The sequence below is a fragment of the Nelusetta ayraudi genome, unplaced genomic scaffold, assembly GCF_046127955.1.
Source record: "Nelusetta ayraudi isolate G7.1 ecotype Tasmania unplaced genomic scaffold, CSIRO-AGI_Nayr_v1 ptg000002l, whole genome shotgun sequence".
Classification (NCBI taxonomy): domain Eukaryota; kingdom Metazoa; phylum Chordata; class Actinopteri; order Tetraodontiformes; family Monacanthidae; genus Nelusetta; species Nelusetta ayraudi.
In genome coordinates, this window is record NW_027466052.1 from 9,187,362 (window position 1) to 9,209,560 (window position 22,199).

A 22,199-nucleotide genomic window follows, 5' to 3' on the forward strand; every position below is an offset into this window, starting at 1 on the left:
CCCTCATTTTAAGACAATCAACTGCTGCGAAGTTAGAGAGAGAGGAATGTTTGGTATGATGAATGTTTAAACTTTTTTTTTATGTTAACCCCCTATAGAAAACAAACACTGTGGCAGATGTGTTGCAGTCTTATTGAAACAAGCAACTGCAAGAATTTCTTCTTTATTACGGACTTGTTGATCCTGAAGCGGACCCTGCAGCAAAAAAAATTACTTTATGCGATCATTTCTCATTTTTATCATTGTGTTGATTCAACATATGTGAACTAAAATATGAAAAAAAAAAATCACTGTTTAATCAAAGCAGGAAATAATAAAGGATGGCTGAGCTGCTACGGTTTGTTTCTCTTTTTTTTGGTAGTTTATTCTTTCATCGCAACACAATCTCTTCTACATGCTACATTGTCGGACTGGTTGAGACAGCACATTAGTTGCACGGGTGGGGAGAAAGGATGGGAGACTGTGCGTATGTGTGTGTGTGTGTCTCAGTCAATGAGCCCCTCCCACCTCCTGTATAAAGGCTCCCTGTCTGCTGTGCAGGAGCTATTAACAGAGTGACACAGCTGCCTCGCAGAGCCACTGGCAATTTGAAGAAACTTGCGGAGTGCTCACTTGCAACTGAGCCCTACCAAGAAGCGCTTTCTCAGCCGGCCGAGTCATCACAGAGTTACAGGTATGTGCGCTCTCTTTTAACAAAGGTGTTTCTGCTGCTTTGCCTTTACTTGATGGGTTTATCTTTGCTTTTTTGAGGTCAGTGCACAAGTGTAGAGGCAAGGACAGGTTATCTGTCTGGTTATATAAGCAGTTCAGCTCTTAGCGTGTGCGTCTGCAGAGGGAATTTCCTTCAAGGTGTAAAGCATCAGTGTGCGCCAGATCATCATAGTTCATTAGCTGAATGTAGCTTTGTCTTGTTGTTCTCTCTTTTTCTATTTAATCTGAGTTGTTTGACTTTTGAACGAAGTCTATTTTGGACTCCCTGCTGGTTGACTGTCCTTCGCATTATTGGCCAGCCTTGTTGGCTGGAGGCCCAAAGCATGGTTGTTGGTTTACTTAACCGCGGAAAATCTGACCCTAGCTTAACATTTTAAATAAATGAATGATAAGTGCAAATAACTTGGCTTTTGGACTTTAGTGTAGCTAGCACAGGCCGAGTCACCCATAGGAATATTGCTTGAGATAGTTTTAAATGCACAAAGGGACAGTATGAAAATTATGCAGTTATACTATAAATTCAATACTAATGTGTCTTTTGTTTTCTTTGCTCTCTACAGACATCAAAATGAAGCTCATCGTCCAGTCCGTCCTGTACTGCTGTGTACTGACAACAGTAGCACACTGTACGGAACTCGATGTAAATCCAGAGTTGAAAAAACGGTATGTTCCACAATCAAAATCCTCCAATTGGATATTAAATCTTGTGAAAGAAATAAACCTGTTGAGTCATCCACATTTAGACTTACAAGTTCTACCTCCTCTCCTAGGTTAAGCTCGTGGCTCGGGAGCAGACGAAAAAGGGCCCTCGACACTCCATCGGTGGGCACAACAGAGGAGTCTGACAACTTTGTCAGACCAGAGGACATCAGGGATACTTTGTTGCCACATTCCAGGTGAGAACCTATACGCAAACATTTTAACAAGTCTATGAATGCAAAACAAAGGACATCGGCATCTCAGCAAGGGGACACATTGGTTTAATCTTCAATTGTCCCTCCTTCTTTCCTCCAGCATTGGCATCAACATCCGTACCAAGAGGTCCAGAAAGTCAGCCAACTCCAGACGACAAGGCTGCTCGCTGGGCACCTGCACGGTGCACGACCTGGCACACCGCCTCCACGAACTCGGCAACAAATTCAAGATCGGGACCGCCCCCATCGACAAGATCAGCCCACAGGGATACGGGCGGAGGCGTCGATCTCTTCCAGAGCGCAGAGTCACACTGAGAATGGAGCAGGGCAGGCTGAGGCCCGTGTGGAGCATCACTGACTCTCAAGTACACAAGCTCGAGGCTCTCCTCAGACGGACATGAGCGGGACTTTGCTGGAGGAGAATGGAAACAAAAGCGAGGGAGTAGAACAGAGTCAGGGTCATCTCTGCTCTGTTCCAAAATTCTGCAAATGCCTCAGACTCCTGCCAAGAAGTTCTCCAGCACATTTTTGTTTAGGCATGAGGACTGAGTCAGGGCTGCGCTGAGATCCTATAAAGACTGATCCTCACAGCTCAGCAGTGTAGACATTGCAGCTGGTCTACACTCACTGGGTGCTGCTCTTTGTTTGGCTGAGGGAAAAGACGAACGGTAACACATGGCAAAAGTAGACACATCCTGTGTCTGAAAGAGGGAACTGTCGTCTAACATTTTGGATTTGATGATTTCCCCCCCACACACCTCATGGCCAACACTGATAAGTGCTATCCTCTGAGGATTATACCACCATGTTCCAATCTTTCAGTAATTGTCTGCACTTTTCCATTTGGACTTAAAGTCAATTGAATCATCAGGAAAATACTTCCTCATCATCAAGCCAACCAGGGAGGCTAGAGAGCACAGAGGCTCTGTTTTTATCAAGTTCTGGACACTGTATAAGGGAAAATGCCTTAGAATCTGTGATAATTTTGCCAATCCACAATGGATTGAAATATACTTGAAATTTTTTATTGTTTGTACAAAAACATGTGCAATCGATATATATATATATATGTGTGTGTTTTTTATTGCAAGTTTATGTATATATTGATCCTTTATTTAAAATCTTATATATGTTACACTATGCAGATAGAGCTATTTTTGTACAGGAAGAAATATATGGGCATTGTAGCTATTTGTCATTACTCTTTTGCAAACTGTGGTAATAGGATATATGTTTTATAGGTATATATTATATATAAATATAAATATATATATATTTGTAAATGTGTTCTATTTTATTTGTGTCAAACCAATAACATTGTCATTCAATAAAAATTTTTTTGCATACAAACATCCAGAACTCAACTGTCTTTACTTATTATTATTGAATAAAATTTGCATCCTGTCATAGGGACAGTGCAACAAGTTGCACAGATACCTGGTTTCTGTTCAGTGTGCATAGGTTTACATCCCAAACCCCCCATCTCCCTAAATCTGATGCCCTCCATAGAAATACCGGGGAAAGACGGGGGTGCCAGGCATATTTCTGCAGGTTTTACTTATACAGTCTGTGTTGGTCTACCACCAAGCAGCCTTCCAGCCATCAGAGGAGGACGAGACTGTGGCTCCATTTGTATTTAATTGTGGATGGCTGGGACATGGGAAAAACAGTGTGGGGGGTTCCAGCTTGACATTCCTCCGAGAGCATCACAAAAACCACTCCAGGAAAACAGTGATTGGGACCAAGCAGATGTCCCAGACTGAACAACAACGAAAGGCACCAGACACCAGACAAAGGCACTTTTCAGATGAATCTGTTAGATATAAAACATGTATTACATTTTTTTCTTTTTGACGTTTTTTTTTTTTAACAGTGCAAAGAAGGGATCGACTTCAGAATACTGCAGATGGATGTGGCATGAGAAGCCACACTAAAAGGGATCTACTGCACAACATTCTGGCATATTTTTTTTTTCTCTTGATTTGTGTGTCCTGGCTTTGCAGAGGTTCACACTTTTTTATGTACTCACAAACATGCTGCTAGACTTCATTAGGAATTCACAGAGGGAACTATACATTGTCTTGCATGGAGACATCCGTGGGCAACAGTTAGATTTGATATGCATGTGTATAGAAAACTGACATGCTTCCCAGATAGAAGTTGCTGGGTGTTGTTCACCTACTTACATAAATGATCCCGAGTGTAATCACAAAGGGATAAACCCTAAACCTTAATTAGAGTGTGTGGCTTTAGTTTCATTTAAAGGCCAGGACACTTTTATACTGTTGAAGTGGTGTGTAATGGTTACGTGTGAGAGTAAGTGGTTTGGTCTGTGCCTCGGTTTCAATTTACTGGTAGAGATGATTACAGCTAAACAAAACCTTGTAGCGTGAGTAAGCTGCAAAACTGTGATTTTGTGTTCTCTAATGCCATCTAGTGTTAATGCAATGAGCAAAAACTTCAAGATTTGTTTTAAAGTTTGTCCTGGTATAATTCTCCAATTAGACTAAATGTAGCAAAATTCAAAATGGTGCTTTTGATGACGTGTTAATTACATCATCATTGCGCACCTGATCTTTAGCGCCAGGGGATATACACCCTTTAGAGTAATTGGTGCCTTATATTGCAAAAAGGATGAGGATAATGAAAAGGCGTGCTTCCTTCCAAGACTTCTAAGCTGTGATAGCTAGTTCGGAAGTAAAGCTAATAATCACGACAGAATATGGACAGCGACATCAACAAAACACCTGCCACAAATATGTACTAATAGCAGGAGCCTGTTGAAGACAGATTCAGAAAAAAGAGGAAAATCTGCCATCTAGTGGCCGATTAAACTGTAGTTTATTTATTTATTTATTTATTTATTTATTTATTTATTTATTTATTTATAGTTAAAAGGAGTTGAACTTCTGCACCAACCCTTGAAAATAGATTCTTTGTTACTGGAGCAGTCCAAGAATAGACTGAATGGATTTAGATCTGGTTGATTCAGTGTCCTCTCTGCGTACGCAACAGTGCCACTGACTTGGTAAGCCAATCAGCCAGTGACGCCAGCAGTGCCATGATAGCATCAAGAAATTGTCTGTAGGTCAGCTGGGAAAAATAATACCTACTTTCAAGGACTTACTGTCTGCTTAGCTGCAAGGATCTCATGTTTTGGGCTACTGTGTCGTTCATTCATCTGCAGTGATGTTTGAGGAGCTTCTCTTTGTAGCAACACACATGCCATATTTCTGTTTTACTTGAGTGGAAAGGAGAAATAAGCAGACAATGCAACAGCTAATCAAAGTGATATGGGCTCGATGCAAAGAAATTACAGTTCCCTTCTGCTAGCTCTGAAAGTAGCCTAATAACCTACGCTGAGAGGATTAGCCTCATAATCTGAACCACTGTCGGGCTAAATCAGTGTCTGTAGGCCCCCTGTTGCTCATCGGCCCGCACCAGTTAATCTGGGCCCAATTCTAAATCTTGCGATCCTGCTTATTGTGCCTTGCAGGTGCACCAGAGAAAGTGTCTTGATCTGCAACTGAGACCACCCCATACAGCAATCAATGCTACCGGTGGTACAGGGAGCCTGGTCGGGTTTCCCCATGATTGTTCTTGGAACAGCAAGGATACTTGAGAGGCTGCAGTTAAAGGGACAGGAGGGATTAAATGGCTTTACAGTATGTATCAAGTATTTCCTTACAGTGAATTCTGACACGCATGTCACATGTAGAGGCAAGGGGAACTAAGTGTTCACCAGAGCTATTAGATATTTGTTGATTATATTACATATTTGCTGCCAAAACGAAGGTAAAGAGAGTAATAATGCACCATGATTAATACAAGTGAAACATTATCACAGAAAAACAATGGATACTGCAGAAGATGGCTTAAAATACCCGACCTTGGCACAAGCTCAGCAGTGTGCAGAGCTGTGGCAGTGAGGGGGTTAAGGATGTGCACACCGCAGGGCGATGGATGAGCTATCGCATCCACGAGCCACAACAGTGCAGCATGACTTAGATGTTTTCCTGAGAACGCTTGTGCACACCATATCATCGGGACCAGCAGAGAGTCAAGAGGTGAGTGGACCTGAGATGCTTAGCGCTCTGACTGTGTGGTGACATGCTGACGGGCTTCAAGTTAATAGTCTTTCTTCAGACATGTAGAGCAAATGAATTGAGATGAACCAAACTCTGTCATAGGGAGATTGTGCATTCTTTGCATCTGTTACCTGTCATGTTTAATTTTCCATTCAAAAGCCCTGATTTATGGATAAATACTTGTTTGTTATTGTGCACTTCTAGAAATAGAACTGCAGTCATATTGCAACCACAATACGTAATGCAAACAAACCTTCAAATGGACAAATGACTAAGAACTGTAAAGTGTGTAAAAAGCTGTAAAGTGCTTTTTTGTTTTTTGTTGCTTTATTTTTCTTTCTAGGCTGTGGCTGCTTTGAACAATGAGAAAGAGAACCACGCCCCTTGTGAAGCAGCAGTCAAATCCTTGCTTTGGAAGGAGTGAGCTCATTTTTATTTCACTTCCCACTAATTTCTCTCTCACTGCTTTTTCAATGTGGTTTTGAGGTGTTTCTTTTTGCATCATTGACTCTTCTCAAAATACAACCACCACAAAGGCTCAGCTTTGTGTGACTCAGACAGTTATAGAAATGCTAGTGAGCTAGTGAGCAGAGCGGAGCAGTGCTGGAGATAATGCTTTGAGTGGTGGGGTGGTAATGGCCTCAAGAAGCCTCCGGGGGGAATTATGCTAGTGAATGGAAACTGATTCTCTGAGTAATCAAAAGATGGGATAGGGTTCGCTCCACATTTCCACATTTATATTCCACATAATATCCAATGACGCTTGCTGAAAGTGCGACTGCATCACATTGAGTTTCCTTGATTTAACTGTTCTTGCAAATTGACACATCGTTGTCACATCGTCAAAAAGCACCTCTGCATTCTTGCGGCAAGGACAGACACTGACATATGAGATTTAAACATGAAGCGTGAACTTCAAAATGACGGGAAATAAAAATATTACCCTGAAAGTGAACCAAAGCTCAGGGGCCGGCTCAGATGCCAGGTCGTCAACAGGCACTTGGGATTGTTCTCATCCAGCAAGGGGGTTAATTTTGACCAGAGCAGCTTGTGACCCACTGACTATGAAGGACAACTGTTTGCTTGTCATGCCTCTTTGCCACACAGATGCCCTGCAAAGCCTGTGTGTGCACGTCGGGGAGGAGCGATAGAGAGGCGGCTATGCCCAAGCTGGTCGAGGCCCACTCTTTGTTGACAGCCAGGTTTGGCATATTCTCAGGATTAGCAGCTCTGTCAACATGACACCGCTGGCTCCTTAAAATAGAGAGATGGATGGTCAGGGAAATAAAACGGCGCTGCTTCAACACAGACAGACGCACAGATGGAGCTGAGTTTGACCCAGATGCAGACACAACATCTCAGGCTCCGAACCGGTTTGTTCAGTGCTTTTCAGAATCCGTTCCGAGATGACAGCAGCCTCAGATATGGCTTTAAGTGGCTGTGAAGGTAAGAAAAGAAGGGACTGCTGGCATGTAGATTGGATGACATGAAAGGATTCAGGCAAACAAGATGCAAATGTACAGTACCTCTAGATAGACTGTGTCTTTAGAGGAAGGTGAGTAGTAAGAAGTCAAGTTCATCAGTATCTGTATTCCTCACAACTATCCATCTTTACCTATGGAGTCATCTTTTCAGGTTTAAACCAGTGATCTGCGACAACAGTGACATAGAGGTCGACACGTGTTGTGTGTGTGTGCCTGTATGTGTGTGTATGACTCAACGTCATTCCTTTCAAATTCAGACTTTATCTGCCACTCTCCTCTGAAGTCCTGCCCAACCATCACGGTTCCATCCATCTCTGGAGGAACTGGGACAGCTGCATCATGCACAGAAGTCACAAAGCAAGCCTCCATTCTGTCATCTTTTTTTTTGACTTTGAAAATGGGGATTGAGAATTCTAAGACTAAAGTCAAAACTTCAAAGACATGTTATACACCCAGTACACAAAATGACAGATCCACGTTTAAGCCCAAACCTTGAACGTAATGACATGATTCTCAACAATAATTCTGCTAAAACAAACTCCAAAAGATTAAACTCAGAAAAATGGCAGAGTAAATTTCCTTCACATACAGGAGGTGAGTTCATGAGAGTAAAATTGTTGATTTCACAATTTTTGATACCTTTTTCCACCGCTGTCAAATTTGATAATATAATTATGGTTTAGTTAAAAAAATATTTTTGACAGGGTGGGAAACAATTTCTCATTGTGATCTTTATCTGTGGTCATCTGGGGCCATTTACGATGATATATATGAAGACACAGGCTCATTGGACAATTTGTGAGAACACTTCGTCTCCTCCCGTTGTGTTTGGTGATGTTGTTTTTCTTTTATTGATACCACAACTAAGTCTACTGTGTAAAATAGTCTGAACCTTGTTCAGATGACTTGGTCACTGTTGGCACAGCTGCTATCACCCACCTGTGCCTTAATACAAATAAGTAGAATAAGTTGAGACTGACCATTTACATAGAGTCTGTGTGTTTGTGTGTGTTGATTGTTTGCGTGCGTACGCATGCGCATTTTACCATATGGATCGACACTATTCATGATGCGCACAGCTGTTGTCTGGTATAATAGTGCCATGTGTTTGTGTGTGGGTGCGTGTGTGTGTGTGTGTGCGTGCGTTGGAATGAAAGTTTCCCAGAATGACTCCTGTTGAACGGAGAAGTGGCCCTCATGACCCCATCTAATTTTAATACTTTAATTTCTCCACTGGCACTCCACAACTCAGATATTCAGTCAGTCACAGCACCTGCTTCATTAGATATCACAGTGACTAGAGCGTATTGGGAGCGATCCACTGTTGAGCAAGAATGCAACACAGGTCTGTGAGAAAATACTGTTGACATGAACGGAAATGCGTGCTTGAGATGCCTCAGGCTGGCCAATTTGTTCCGTGAGTGTGACTAGTGTGTCTTTTATTTGGAGCTGAGCTGAATTTCCTCAAGACAAAAACAACTGTGGCACTTGAATGTCATTTGAGTCTCTGCAAACAATTTTAGGTCCAGGTGGCGACAGCAGCGAGGCCTCACCGTCACCGCACTGAAACCCCTATAGGTGGATTTTTTTTTTTAGTGTTTACACAACAACACAGGGGCTGTGTCAGGGTGTGTGAGACAACGTCTTCTTTGGTCGCCACAGTCAGCGGTCGTCACGTTGTAGTTTCTGCTCTCTCGCAGATATGCCTCGTCAGTTCCCGAAGGTGACTCTGAGTGAGGCGGAGGAGGAGACGCAGCTGCTGGCGGAGAAGGTGTACGCCTGTGCTCTGAAGGAGGAAGATGACAAGGATGCCCTGTCAATGTTCACTGTGGCCGAGGACTCCCCGATCGGCCTCCAGCAGGCCCTGGAGCACGAGCTGCTCAAGGAGCTGGCCGAGCAGCAGTCAGAGGAGAGCACAAAGAGGTAGGCCCTGGTTTTCAGTGTGGCAGGAAGTCACAGAAGTTGGTCTTGTTGTCAACAAAGTGGAAGTGAAAAAACAACCCTTTTTAAAGGTACCATATTGTGCTAAATGAATTTCATCTATTGTTTTTTGTGTCTTCTGTTTATTCATTTTGATTGCTGTATGTTCCAGATAGTGTGCGCTAAAACAGCTATCTCTGGAAATTGATCATTTGTGTATCTAATACCTCTAGCCAGGTTCTTTCCATTGTGCAGCTGCCTTGTTTAGTTACTCGTGTAGTAGCAGGGCACTAATGAATATTTTTCTAGGAGGCTAAATACGCAATTTCTGGTAGTATGTTTCAAGAGATTGAGTTCTTCTATAAATGCAAGTGCAATGCTGCTGCACCGTTGTGGGAACAAAAGAAAAAAGAAAGAAATGTAATGTGCACAATAAACAACATTCCTGTTTTGTCCTCAACAATCTCTGAACTATTTTCTCTGTAATTTTAGGAAGAAAAGTTTGAAGATGATTCGCTCCCAGTCCATATCCATGCAAATCCCAGTTACCACAGACTGGACACCGTTCATCTCTCCCAGCTCCACTTGCTCATCAATGCTCGATAGTTGCCCTGATTACCAGAGGGTCACTATCAGTGGTGACTACTGTGCTGGCGTATGTATTCGAAACGAGAGAGTAAAACTGTGCAGTAACAATTTCAGGATTAACACTTCGAAAATGTGTCCATGTCCCACCCAGGTCACAGTGGAGGACTATGAGCAGGCAGCCAAGAGTTTGCTCAAGGCTCTGCTGGTTCGGGAGAAGTACTCAAAGCTGGCCTATTTCCGATTCTGCAGAGCAACGGCCCAGTTCCTCCGCAGTGCTGAGAACGTGAGGTGGAGCAAAGACGATGAGGTTCTGCCAGGTTAGAGAAGCCAGCACGTGATAGAATTTGGGAGAACAAACCTGCTGCTTTAATAAGACGGCCGCAGATTAATGTTGTGGCCCCACAGATATGTACCCCCACCCAAAGGTTGGGGAAGATCCCTACAGCATGGACGACATCCCGGAAAACCTGAATTATGAGCTGAAGATGAAGGACGGGATAGTGCATGTGTATGACAATGCTGAAGCTCTGAGAGAAAATCGGCCTCGCGACCTTCCGTACCCCGACCTAGAGACCTACGCTGTGGACCTCAGTCATGTGCTGGCAATGATTGCGGATGGGCCCACGTGAGTTGTTAAAAAATAAACGAACAAACTAAAAACAAAATTAATGTTAGGATACAATATTACAATATTATTATTCCTCAGAAAGACCTACTGCCACCGGCGACTAAATTTCCTGAGTTCCAAGTTCTACCTCCATGAGATGCTGAATGAGATGGCAGAGTTGAAGGAGCTGAAAAATGTGCCGCACAGAGATTTCTACAATGTTCGAAAGGTAACTTACAGTGGAAGTTGTTTTTTTGTTTTTTTTTGGAGTAATCATCAGCAATGAAAACAAAATGGAATAGAAAGTGAGAGCAATGACAACCACCTTGAATTTTGAATACAGCAGCTCCCACAATCAATGTTTTTTTTTTTTTTTAAGGTGCATTACACCTGTTATTAGCTAGCTACACTGTTTCTTCAACAGCTACCTGTACATTTACATACAGGTAGCTGATGAAAGTGATCCCGTCTCCGAATTCTGACTTTTAACCCCAGATGAATCTAAAATCGACCCTTTTATGATTGTCAATTGATGTCAATGCCTTCCAGGTGGACACACACATCCATGCAGCCGCCTGCATGTCACAGAAACACCTGCTGACCTTCATCCAGGAAACATACAAGACGGATGCCAGCAGGGTGGTGCTGGAAAAAGCCAAGGAGATGACAACTCTGCAGCAGGTCTTCCACAGCCTCAACATGGACCCCTATGACCTGACTGTGGACTCTCTGGATGTCCATGCTGTAAGAAAATTAGAAAGCAAACTGGCTTTATTAGCTATATTAGCTTTATTTCTTGGAACAACATTTTTTTTTCTTGACTGCCCTTTCGTTTTTCACAACTGTTGCCACTTCACAGGGGAGACACACCTTCCACCGCTTTGACAAGTTCAACTCCAAGTACAACCCAGTGGGAGCCAGTGAGCTGCGAGAGATCTTCTTAAAAACGGACAACCTTAATGGTGGAGACTATTTTGCGCGCATCGTAAAGGTATCATCTTGTCCATGTTTTTTTTTTTTTTTTTTTTTTGTAGGGGATACATTTGTGGCAATATACAATCCAACTTCCTTTGAGGTATCCAAGTTGTTTCTCCTTAAAGAGGCAGACCCAACCTTGTCAAATGCCTCATACGTCTCCTTGTCAAAAAACAACCCCAAAATATCCCTTTGAGTGTGACACGCTGTACCTTTGGCCCTTAACAGGAAGTAGCCCATGATCTGGAAGAGAGTAAGTACCAGCATGCAGAGCCCCGCCTCTCAATCTACGGCCGCTCTCCAGATGAGTGGTCCAACCTGGCAAAGTGGTTCATTTACCATAAAGTCTACTCTCCCAACATGAGGTGGATGATCCAAGTGCCCAGAATATAGTAAGTGTGGTGGTCTGAGAAAAAAATAAATCAAACACATTTTATTTTTGAATTAAAAAACAAGTCACATCAGTCATTTTAAAAAGGATTTTGAACTTAACCCTAAACAGAGCCTGTTCTTGTGCGTTTCAGTGACATTTTCAAGTCAAGGAAGCTTGTGCCCAACTTCTCCAAGATGCTGGAGAACATATTCCTTCCACTGTTTCAGGCCACTGTAAATCCACAAAATCACAAAGAAATACATGTCTTCCTCAAATATGTAAGACATTTGTTTTTCAGTTGTTTATATATATATATATATGTATATTTCTCTCAAATACCCGCTTCAAGGACGCCTTTTCTTGTCTCAACTGTCCAGGTGTCTGGCTTTGACAGCGTAGACGACGAGTCCAAACACAGCAGCCACCAGTTCTCTTTTAGGAGCCCAAAGCCAGACCAGTGGAGTACCGATGACAACCCACCCTACAGCTACTACCTCTTCCACATGTACGCAAACATCATGGTCCTCAACAACCTTCGGAAGTAAGAGCCTTCTTTTTCACCTCTCCGTTAAAACAGAGCGTTTAAGACAGACAAATAATATTTGACCAATCAGCCCGAACCGAAACAACAAAATGGTCTATGAATTATTGTACAGGGAGCTCGGGCTGAGCACCTTCCAGTTCCGTCCCCACTGTGGTGAAGCTGGATCTATCACACATTTGGTTTCTGCCTTTCTCACATCTGACAACATTTCACATGGACTCAACCTCAAGAAGGTCTGTTTAATTTTTCAAATGTTCTTCAATTGTGATCAAAGAGAAAGTGAAAGGTTCCTTATCAACAATCCATCTCATTTGTTGAGTTTCTCAAGACTCAATAATGTGCTGCAAATAGTGTTTTTTTTTTATTTACTATTTTATTTTCATAAAGCTGCCCTTTCAAGACCCTTTAACAGACTACGTGCCACAGCAACATTTATCTTTTTTCAGAGCCCTGTTCTGCAGTACCTCTACTACCTGGCCCAGGTGCCAATTGCCATGTCTCCGCTCAGTAACAACAGCCTCTTCCTGGAATACTCCAAGAATCCCCTCAGAGAGTTCCTGCACAAAGGCCTGTGTGTGTCTCTGTCCACAGACGACCCCATGCAGTTTCACTACACAAAGGTGAGTCCAGTGGTGTACTTGGAAAACTGCACTTCACACTCTTGTGCCACAATACATCTGAATTTTAGCTATGAGGAGCTGGTCAACTGTGACTATGACAAAAGAGGCACCCTGCCTCTATGTCTGATGGCTGGGCTAGGTTCCGCCCTTGATAAGTCATTATTGGAGATAGATAGGATGCACATGCATGTAAATGCATTCTTACTCATTTTTCCTCACGAATGGTCTATGATATTTGATCTGTTACTGATCACAGGAACCGCTGATGGAGGAGTACGCTATTGCAGCTCAGCTGTGGAAGCTCAGCACATGTGACGTGTGTGAGATAGCCCGCAACAGTGTGCTTCAGAGTGGACTGTCTCACCAGGTGCAGACTCACACTTCTACCCTTTCACCAACCATGGCATTCAGACATTACTATTTTTATTATTATTTTTTTTTTAATGCTTATCATTTGTCTCTAGGATAAGCAGCACTTTATTGGGGTGAACTATCTGAAAGACGGACCAGAGGGGAACGACATCAGCCGGACCAACGTGGCCCAGATCCGCATGGCCTACAGACATGAGACACTGTGCAATGAGCTCAGCTTCATCGTCGACGCAGTCAAGTCTGAAGGTCTGAGCGACTAAAAGAAAGAAAGGAAGCAAGGAAAGTGCCCGACTTCAGACAGTCCCAGCATGCAAATCTCTCCGTTATCACAAATTACTCTGTATTTTCTAGAAGTTCCTGTAAACGGATGACGGTCCTATTTAAAACACAAGATTGTGTCCAAGCAGGCCATAAGTTGCCTGCACATTGAGTCAAGGAATCTACATACGTGTGGGAGAGGGAAATGTGTGCAGTGAATTTACATACTTGTCATTTTGCAGTTCCATTTTATGTAAATATTTGTGCTCAACGCTCCATTTTATAGTGGTGGCATGTTATGGAGTTGGAGTTCCTCAAATACTTCCAATGTACAGAACACACACGCATGCACGCACGCACGCGGCTGAGGAAGCTTGACACATTTTTTGGTTCATACTAGCGGAAGTGACTGGAAGTTTGTTCATGTTTCAGATGTTTGGAAGACACTCCAGTTTATATCCATACATTTTTTTAAATCAACAAAATGATTGTTTGAACATGAGGATTAATGATCGGAAGCTGTGAAAATAAAGTTGAGCAGCAAGTCACAAGCGTGTTGTGATTTTATTGCAAAACGTTGCCATCTAGTGGCGAACCTACAAGATAAAAAAAACAAACAAATACAATACAGTACTAATTACAGCGTTAAGGCCATTTTTACAACACAACTTTTATACAAAGAAAAAAAAATACAAAAACGTAAAACAATTTTGTTATTTATTTATACTATAAAATATAGTATATGTAGTACATATACTATATATGAAGTGCTCTTTCAAATGATCGCTTTTTATCTTTTCAACTTTCTTCACAGTCCACTTCTATCCTCAGATCGTCTGCCGTCTCCTTTTGCTTTATTGTTTTCAAACTCGTCCAGTCTTCTGTACGGATGTCCTCCTTGTGCTGCTTGACGTCGGAGCTCTGACTGCGACCTTGCCTCCTTGAAAAGGAGACAAACAAATTACAACATGACAACGCCAGTGTGTGCTACAATGACAGGGCAAGAATTCATGTGCAGTTACTGGAATTTTGTGTAAAAAAAATTAGCTATGTCTGTCATCTGAACACTAGAGATTTGCGTACTTACATTTTGATGTATGCAACAATGATGACTGCCAAAAGGACGACGGCACAAGTGGATGTAATGAGTATGACCTTTGCTGAAAAAAAGCAAAAAACAAAAACAAAATTACCAAACTTGGCCAAAATTACATTTAAACATAAAATAACCTAAAAGATGTTTGGTGTAATTGCTGCCATACCTCCTGAGGAGCTCTGTGCACCATTGAGGAACTGTGCTGGATTTTCATCAAGGCTTTCAGTTTTAGGAGTTGCGGAGGGGGAAGACAGGGGGACGGAAGAAGATGTAGGAGCCTCACTCTGGGTGGAGTTCAGGGCCTCAGGGGGAAACTGGGTTTGCTCAGAGACCCCGATGCTATCTGTTGCCGTTGTCGTCCTCAGCTGTGCCTCTGCGTCTGTGTATTGACATTACAGCCATGAGAGATTAGATTAACTGGCGTTTCAAGTCAAGGAAGCTTGAAAAAAAAAAAAAAAAAAAATTAACTGCCGTTTCAAGTGCAGGAATGTGAGTTCAGACAGTTCCTGAAATTGCGGCTACCAACTATGTCAACAGTGCATCTTATTTAGCAACATCAAAGAAACTTAAAAAAAAAAAGTCAACTTTTTTCATCCTCACTTTAAAGTGTTAAGTCTCTCTAATTGCTTTCAAGTTTTAAAAGAGTAGTAACAACAAAATAGGGAGAATGGCATATAAAATCTCACACCTGATCCGCTAAAGCAAAACACATCAAACTTCTGAGTGACAGCCGCTCGCCACGTCACCAGTCCTGTTTGGCTTTTGCCGCAGTTAAACAGAGGCTTGCTGCGGGGAACAATTGCGAAGTGTTCATCTACCCATCCAAACCTGGTAAAAAAAAAAAAAAAAGACACATGATTAAAATTAGTAGTAAATTATTTGGCGCAGGTGATCCCATAAATAGCTTAACTGATATTACCTGCATGTTTCTAGGCCCCTGGCCAGAGCTTCTCTCACTTGTGCTTTTGAGGCGATGGTCAGGCCGAGGAAAGAGCACAGGTTGCGAGCCTCAGAGGCATTGAGGGCATACTGAGGTATGTTGTAGTCATTTAAGTAGGTAACCTGTAAAACTCCGGCGATAGTTCTATTCTCTTCTGGGAAAGCTGGGTGGTAATGAAAAGTAAACATTAGACAACAGCAAGCATCTCTTTCCCAAATATTTTTAATGAAACTGTAAGCACTAACATCATTAACGCTTTGAATGCAGATTAGCTGCTATTTTTCAAGCGGAATCGACAATAAAAATCTTCAACTGAAACAGTTGAATGAACCTACCTCTGATGCGACTCGGGTCAAAAGCCTGATCACAGCTGACCGCAGTGGACAGCGACGCCAATGTGATGGAAAGCCAAATGAAATTCATTGCAGAGAGGGAGATGAGAGCTGTTGGTGAGAGTGCTGCGGACTTTGGAGGACTGTGAGCCAAGTGACACGGTTAAATAGAGGTGACCGAGTCCGCTGGGCTGTACGTATTCTGTCATCAGCCGGGAGTAAAGGAAGAGGAAGAGGGAAGTACAGTTTTGGGTCAGACGGAGAGCCATCATATGTTCTGAGAGCAAAGCCCAGGAGAAAAAGATAAAATGCCTGTGATAACAGCTGTGGAAGCTTTTGAAAGGGGTGACTTTAAAGTGATACAAGAACTATTGGGAAAAAGTGTCATATGAGTTATAAAGGTTTTGAGACGTTTACTGTCTTTACAGAGTGAAATTCACAGGGATCGGCCTCCCTCCCCTAATGATTTCCTCCCGAGAGACGCTGCACATGTGATCTCTGGCGTCCTTTGGCGAGAACTTGGCACATTCCACTTCCACAAAAACAGGCCTTCACCCACCAGCACGACAGGAAATGACGGCAGGAGGACTGTTTTGTTTCGTTTTTCCTTTTAATGGTCAAATTGGAGGTGTTAACGAGGCGTATGTGCGTAGAGTACATAATCTTTTCTATGTGAAAATGATGCACACTGGGATCCAAACATTTTCCTCCCATTTTTTTCTGTCCCCATAGAGGCCATCTTACAAATCGGAAGGGATGCTAGCACACTGAAATATCACGGCAGAAAGAGGAAAATGTATGTATGAAACTTTTTGTTTTCTTTAAATGTTTTGGCTTCCAGCCTGTCTTGGGGTGAAATCAAGTATATCTATTGCATGACTCCATAGAAAAGGCCATTTTCTCTTGCACATAAAGACAAACAACCAGTTTTCCGTCACATTTCAACCTGCAGGCTTCTTTCTGTGAGGAAACTGTGCCGACCACTGCGTTGCCCTTGTCTTGTTCCATACAACTAACTCAAAATATACCTCTTGTCACAGCCTTATTAAACGTAAGGTAAGATGATAGGTGTTTTAGCAGAGATGCTGGTAATGGCTGTTGTTTAAAGCTGGTGGTTTCCAGTCATCGCCCTGATGCTAAGATAACCGTTGGTATGACGTTAGCACTCAAATGTGAGTTATAGTCACACTGGCAGTTATTTAGATGTCTTTAGAAAAAAAAAACATCTGGAGACTAGTGTGAAATAAAACATACTTACATCAACAGTCGTTATAGGTTGGCCGGCAAGCTTTAAAAAAAAATCCCATAAACGATTTTGGTGTTCAACAGCCAGAATGAGATTTGGGTTTTTTGTACTGTTTCTTGGGTTGTACCAAGGCAGATTATGGCGTGAAGCCACCTGTGGTGCCGCTGATGAACCAGTGTAAATGGGATGTGTTGTGATCATTAGGGTTTTTGATCAGCAAGGATGTACAACCAGTATCTCCATTCAGACAAGGACCAATGGCTTCCAGGCAGAATGTTGCACGACAGCAGTGGTTCTCAAACTTTTTCTGTCGCGCCCCACCTTGGAGGAAGAAAATTTTTCTTTGGGCTAGAAGCCCCAAATTTGACGTGGCTGTGTCTTGAGGGGTCCCGATGAACCTGCAAGTGGCCCCATGTCTCTAGGACAAAGTTGACTTTTGACCCCATAGACTTGCATGGCATTAGGGTTAGCGATACGGCTGGAATTAGGGTTAGGGTTAGGGTTACTGCTGGAATTAGGGTTTCGGGGTTCCTCATGGGCTAGAAGCCCCAAATTTGACGTGGCTTTGTCTTGAGGGGTCCCGATGAACCTGCAAGTGGCCCCATGTCTCTAGGACAAAGTTGACTTTTGACCCCATAGACTTGCATGGCATTAGGGTTAGCGATAAGGCTGGAATTAGGGTTAGGGTTAGGGTTACTGCTGGAATTAGGGTTTCGGGGTTCCTCATGGGCTAGAAGCCCCAAATTTGACGTGGCTGTGTCTTGAGGGGTCCCGATGAACCTGCAAGTGGCCCCATGTCTCTAGGACAAAGTTGACTTTTGACCCCATAGACTTGCATGGCATTAGGGTTAGCGATAAGGCTGGAATTAGGGTTAGGGTTAGGGTTACTGCTGGAATTAGGGTTTTGGGGTTCCTCATGGGCTAGAAGCCCCAAATTTGATGTGGCTGTGTCTTGAGGGGTCCCGATGAACCTGCAAGTGGCCCCATGTCTCTCGGACAAAGTTGACTTTTGACCCCATAGACTTGCATGGCATTAGGGTTAGCGATAAGGCTGGAATTAGGGTTAGGGTTAGGGTTACTGCTGGAATTAGGGTTTTGGGGTTCCTCATGGGCTAGAAGCCCCAAATTTGACGTGGCTGTGTCTTGAGGGGTCCCGATGAACCTGTAAGTGGCCCCATGTCTCTAGGACAAAGTTGACTTTTGACCCCATAGACTTGCATGGCATTAGGGTTAGCGATAAGGCTGGAATTAGGGTTAGGGTTAGGGTTACTGCTGGAATTAGGGTTTTGGGGTTCCTCATGGGCTAGAAGCCCCAAATTTGACGTGGCTGTGTCTTGAGGGGTCCCGATGAACCTGCAAGTGGCCCCATGTCTCTAGGACAAAGTTGACTTTTGACCCAATAGACTTGCATGGCATTAGGGTTAGCGATAAGGCTGGAATTAGGGTTAGGGTTAGGGTTACTGCTGGAATTGGGGTTTCGGGGTTCCTCATGGGCTAGAAGCCCCAAATTTGACGTGGCTGTGTCTTGAGGGGTCCCGATGAACCTGCAAGTGGCCCCATGTCTCTAGGACAAAGTTGACTTTTGACCCCATAGACTTGCATGGCATTAGGGTTAGCAATAAGGCTGGAATTAGGGTTAGGGTTAGGGTTACTGCTGGAATTAGGGTTTTGGGGTTCCTCATGGGCTAGAAGCCCCAAATTTGACGTGGCTGTGTCTTGAGGGGTCCTGATGAACCTGCAAGTGGCCCCATGTCTCTAGGACAAAGTTGACTTTTGACCCCATAGACTTGCATGGCATTAGGGTTAGCGATAAGGCTGGAATTAGGGTTAGGGTTAGGGTTACTGCTGGAATTAGGGTTTCGGGGTTCCTCATGGGCTAGAAGCCCCAAATTTGACGTGGCTGTGTCTTGAGGGGTCCCGATGAACCTGCAAGTGGCCCCATGTCTCTAGGACAAAGTTGACTTTTGACCCCATAGACTTGCATGGCATTAGGGTTAGCGATAAGGCTGGAATTAGGGTTAGGGTTGGGGTTACTGCTGGAATTAGGGTTTTGGGGTTCCTCATGGGCTAGAAGCCCCAAATTTGACGTGGCTGTGTCTTGAGGGGTCCCGATGAACCTGCAAGTGGCCCCATGTCTCTAGGACAAAGTTGACTTTTGACCCCATAGACTTGCATGGCATTAGGGTTAGCGATAAGGCTGGAATTAGGGTTAGGGTTAGGGTTACTGCTGGAATTAGGGTTTCGGGGTTCCTCATGGGCTAGAAGCCCCAAATTTGACGTGGCTGTGTCTTGAGGGGTCCCGATGAACCTGCAAGTGGCCCCATGTCTCTAGGACAAAGTTGACTTTTGACCCCATAGACTTGCATGGCATTAGGGTTAGCGATAAGGCTGGAATTAGGGTTAGGGTTAGGGTTACTGCTGGAATTAGGGTTTTGGGGTACCTCATGGGCTAGAAGCCCCAAATTTGACGTGGCTGTGTCTTGAGGGGTCCCGATGAACCTGCAAGTGGCCCCATGTCTCTAGGACAAAGTTGACTTTTGACTCCATAGACTTGTATGGCATTGGGGGTTACTGCTGGAATTAGGGTTTCGGGGTTCCTCATGGGCTAGAAGCCCCAAATTTGACGTGGCTGTGTCTTGAGGGGTCCCGATGAACCTGCAAGTGGCCCCATGTCTCTAGGACAAAGTTGACTTTTGACCCCATAGACTTGCATGGCATTAGGGTTAGCGATAAGGCTGGAATTAGGGTTAGGGTTAGGGTTACTGCTGGAATTAGGGTTTTGGGGTTCCTCATGGGCTAGAAGCCCCAAATTTGACGTGGCTGTGTCTTGAGGGGTCCTGATGAACCTGCAAGTGGCCCCATGTCTCTAGGACAAAGTTGACTTTTGACCCCATAGACTTGCATGGCATTAGGGTTAGCGATAAGGCTGGAATTAGGGTTAGGGTTAGGGTTACTGCTGGAATTAGGGTTTTGGGGTTCCTCATGGGCTAGAAGCCCCAAATTTGACGTGGCTGTGTCTTGAGGGGTCCCGATGAACCTGTAAGTGGCCCCATGTCTCTAGGACAAAGTTGACTTTTGACCCCATAGACTTGCATGGCATTAGGGTTAGCGATAAGGCTGGAATTAGGGTTAGGGTTAGGGTTACTGCTGGAATTAGGGTTTTGGGGTTCCTCATGGGCTAGAAGCCCCAAATTTGACGTGGCTGTGTCTTGAGGGGTCCCGATGAACCTGCAAGTGGCCCCATGTCTCTAGGACAAAGTTGACTTTTGACCCCATAGACTTGCATGGCATTAGGGTTAGCGATAAGGCTGGAATTAGGGTTAGGGTTAGGGTTACTGCTGGAATTGGGGTTTCGGGGTTCCTCATGGGCTAGAAGCCCCAAATTTGACGTGGCTGTGTCTTGAGGGGTCCCGATGAACCTGCAAGTGGCCCCATGTCTCTAGGACAAAGTTGACTTTTGACCCCATAGACTTGCATGGCATTAGGGTTAGCGATAAGGCTGGAATTAGGGTTAGGGTTAGGGTTACTGCTGGAATTAGGGTTTTGGGGTTCCTCATGGGCTAGAAGCCCCAAATTTGACGTGGCTGTGTCTTGAGGGGTCCCGATGAACCTGCAAGTGGCCCCATGTCTCTAGGACAAAGTTGACTTTTGACCCCATAGACTTGCATGGCATTAGGGTTAGCGATAAGGCTGGAATTAGGGTTAGGGTTAGGGTTACTGCTGGAATTAGGGTTTTGGGGTTCCTCATGGGCTAGAAGCCCCAAATTTGACGTGGCTGTGTCTTGAGGGGTCCCGATGAACCTGCAAGTGGCCCCATGTCTCTAGGACAAAGTTGACTTTTGACCCCATAGACTTGCATGGCATTAGAGTTAGCGATAAGGCTGGAATTAGGGTTAGGGTTAGGGTTACTGCTGGAATTAGGGTTTCGGGGTTCCTCATGGGCTAGAAGCCCCAAATTTGACGTGGCTGTGTCTTGAGGGGTCCCGATGAACCTGCAAGTGGCCCCATGTCTCTAGGACAAAGTTGACTTTTGACCCCATAGACTTGCATGGCATTAGGGTTAGCGATAAGGCTGGAATTAGGGTTAGGGTTAGGGTTACTGCTGGAATTAGGGTTTTGGGGTTCCTCATGGGCTAGAAGCCCCAAATTTGACGTGGCTGTGTCTTGAGGGGTCCCGATGAACCTGCAAGTGGCCCCATGTCTCTAGGACAAAGTTGACTTTTGACCCCATAGACTTGCATGGCATTGGGGTTAGCGATAAGGCTGGAATTAGGGTTAGGGTTAGGGTTACTGCTGGAATTAGGGTTTCGGGGTTCCTCATGGGCTAGAAGCCCCAAATTTGACGTGGCTGTGTCTTGAGGGGTCCCGATGAACCTGCAAGTGGCCCCATGTCTCTAGGACAAAGTTGACTTTTGACCCCATAGACTTGCATGGCATTAGGGTTAGCGATAAGGCTGGAATTAGGGTTAGGGTTAGGGTTACTGCTGGAATTAGGGTTTTGGGGTTCCTCATGGGCTAGAAGCCCCAAATTTGACGTGGCTGTGTCTTGAGGGGTCCCGATGAACCTGCACGTGGCCCCATGTCTCTAGGACAAAGTTGACTTTTGACTCCATAGACTTGTATGGCATTGGGGTTAGCGATAAGGCTGGAATTAGGGTTAGGGTTTTGGGGTTCCTCATGGGCTAGAAGCCCCAAATTTGACGTGGCTGTGTCTTGAGGGATCCCGATGAACCTGCAAGTGGCCCCATGTCTCTAGGACATACAAGTTGACTTTTAATGAGTGTTATTTTTAGTACAATTGTTTGTATTACCATGTGCCTTGCAGATTCCTGCCTTTGCGATCACGGGAAGTATAACAGTCCGAGTTATGATGTTTGTGTGGATATTTTCACTTGTGTGTCCTGTGATCAAGAATGATCAAAAGGGGGGAATGTAATGGAAAATAAGTATTCTTGGCATCCCGTGTAATCTGTTATGTGTCACTGTATAACCGTCTCGAGACATTCTCCTCGTCGTCCGCCAGGGTGACGTCACTGTATGTCTTCTCAAGACATTCTCCTCGTGGCCCGCCAGGGTGAGGCCACTGTATGTCTCCTCGAGACATTCTCCTCGTCGCCCGCCAGGGTGATGT

The 22,199-nt window shown here is 44.1% G+C and overlaps 3 protein-coding genes across 6 annotated transcripts; 2 read left to right on the forward strand and 1 right to left on the reverse strand.

Annotated features, from left to right (window-relative positions):
* Window positions 1–532: 532 nt before the first annotated feature.
* adma (adrenomedullin a) lies at window positions 533–2,975 on the forward strand. Its single transcript, XM_076022391.1, has 4 exons — window positions 533–673; window positions 1,272–1,374; window positions 1,482–1,607; window positions 1,726–2,975. Exons 2-4 carry the CDS (start codon window positions 1,280–1,282, stop codon window positions 2,024–2,026), a joined length of 522 nt encoding a protein of 173 aa, XP_075878506.1. The 5' UTR covers window positions 533–673; window positions 1,272–1,279; the 3' UTR covers window positions 2,027–2,975.
* Window positions 2,976–6,054: 3,079 nt separating this feature from the next.
* ampd3a (adenosine monophosphate deaminase 3a) lies at window positions 6,055–13,983 on the forward strand. Of its 4 annotated transcripts, none has more exons than XM_076022413.1 (15): window positions 6,055–6,133; window positions 8,898–9,120; window positions 9,610–9,772; window positions 9,857–10,022; window positions 10,111–10,330; window positions 10,412–10,541; window positions 10,862–11,056; window positions 11,172–11,303; window positions 11,516–11,679; window positions 11,812–11,938; window positions 12,038–12,201; window positions 12,317–12,437; window positions 12,651–12,824; window positions 13,081–13,191; window positions 13,289–13,983. In XM_076022413.1, the coding sequence occupies exons 1-15, from the start codon at window positions 6,076–6,078 to the stop codon at window positions 13,454–13,456; spliced, it is 2,316 nt and encodes a 771-aa protein (XP_075878528.1). In that variant the 5' UTR covers window positions 6,055–6,075; the 3' UTR covers window positions 13,457–13,983. The 4 variants fall into 4 exon arrangements, with proteins under 4 accessions (XP_075878528.1, XP_075878538.1, XP_075878547.1 ...); XM_076022423.1 differs by lacking the exon at window positions 6,055–6,133 and adding an exon at window positions 6,972–7,159; XM_076022432.1 differs by lacking the exon at window positions 6,055–6,133 and adding an exon at window positions 7,195–7,268.
* Window positions 13,984–13,999: 16 nt separating this feature from the next.
* lyve1a (lymphatic vessel endothelial hyaluronic receptor 1a) lies at window positions 14,000–16,012 on the reverse strand. Its single transcript, XM_076022444.1, has 6 exons — window positions 15,826–16,012; window positions 15,470–15,653; window positions 15,239–15,378; window positions 14,717–14,929; window positions 14,542–14,614; window positions 14,000–14,394 (listed from the first exon to the last, which is right to left on the reverse strand). The coding sequence occupies exons 1-6, from the start codon at window positions 15,911–15,913 to the stop codon at window positions 14,253–14,255; spliced, it is 840 nt and encodes a 279-aa protein (XP_075878559.1). The 5' UTR covers window positions 15,914–16,012; the 3' UTR covers window positions 14,000–14,252.
* Between the last annotated feature and the right edge of the window lie 6,187 nt (window positions 16,013–22,199).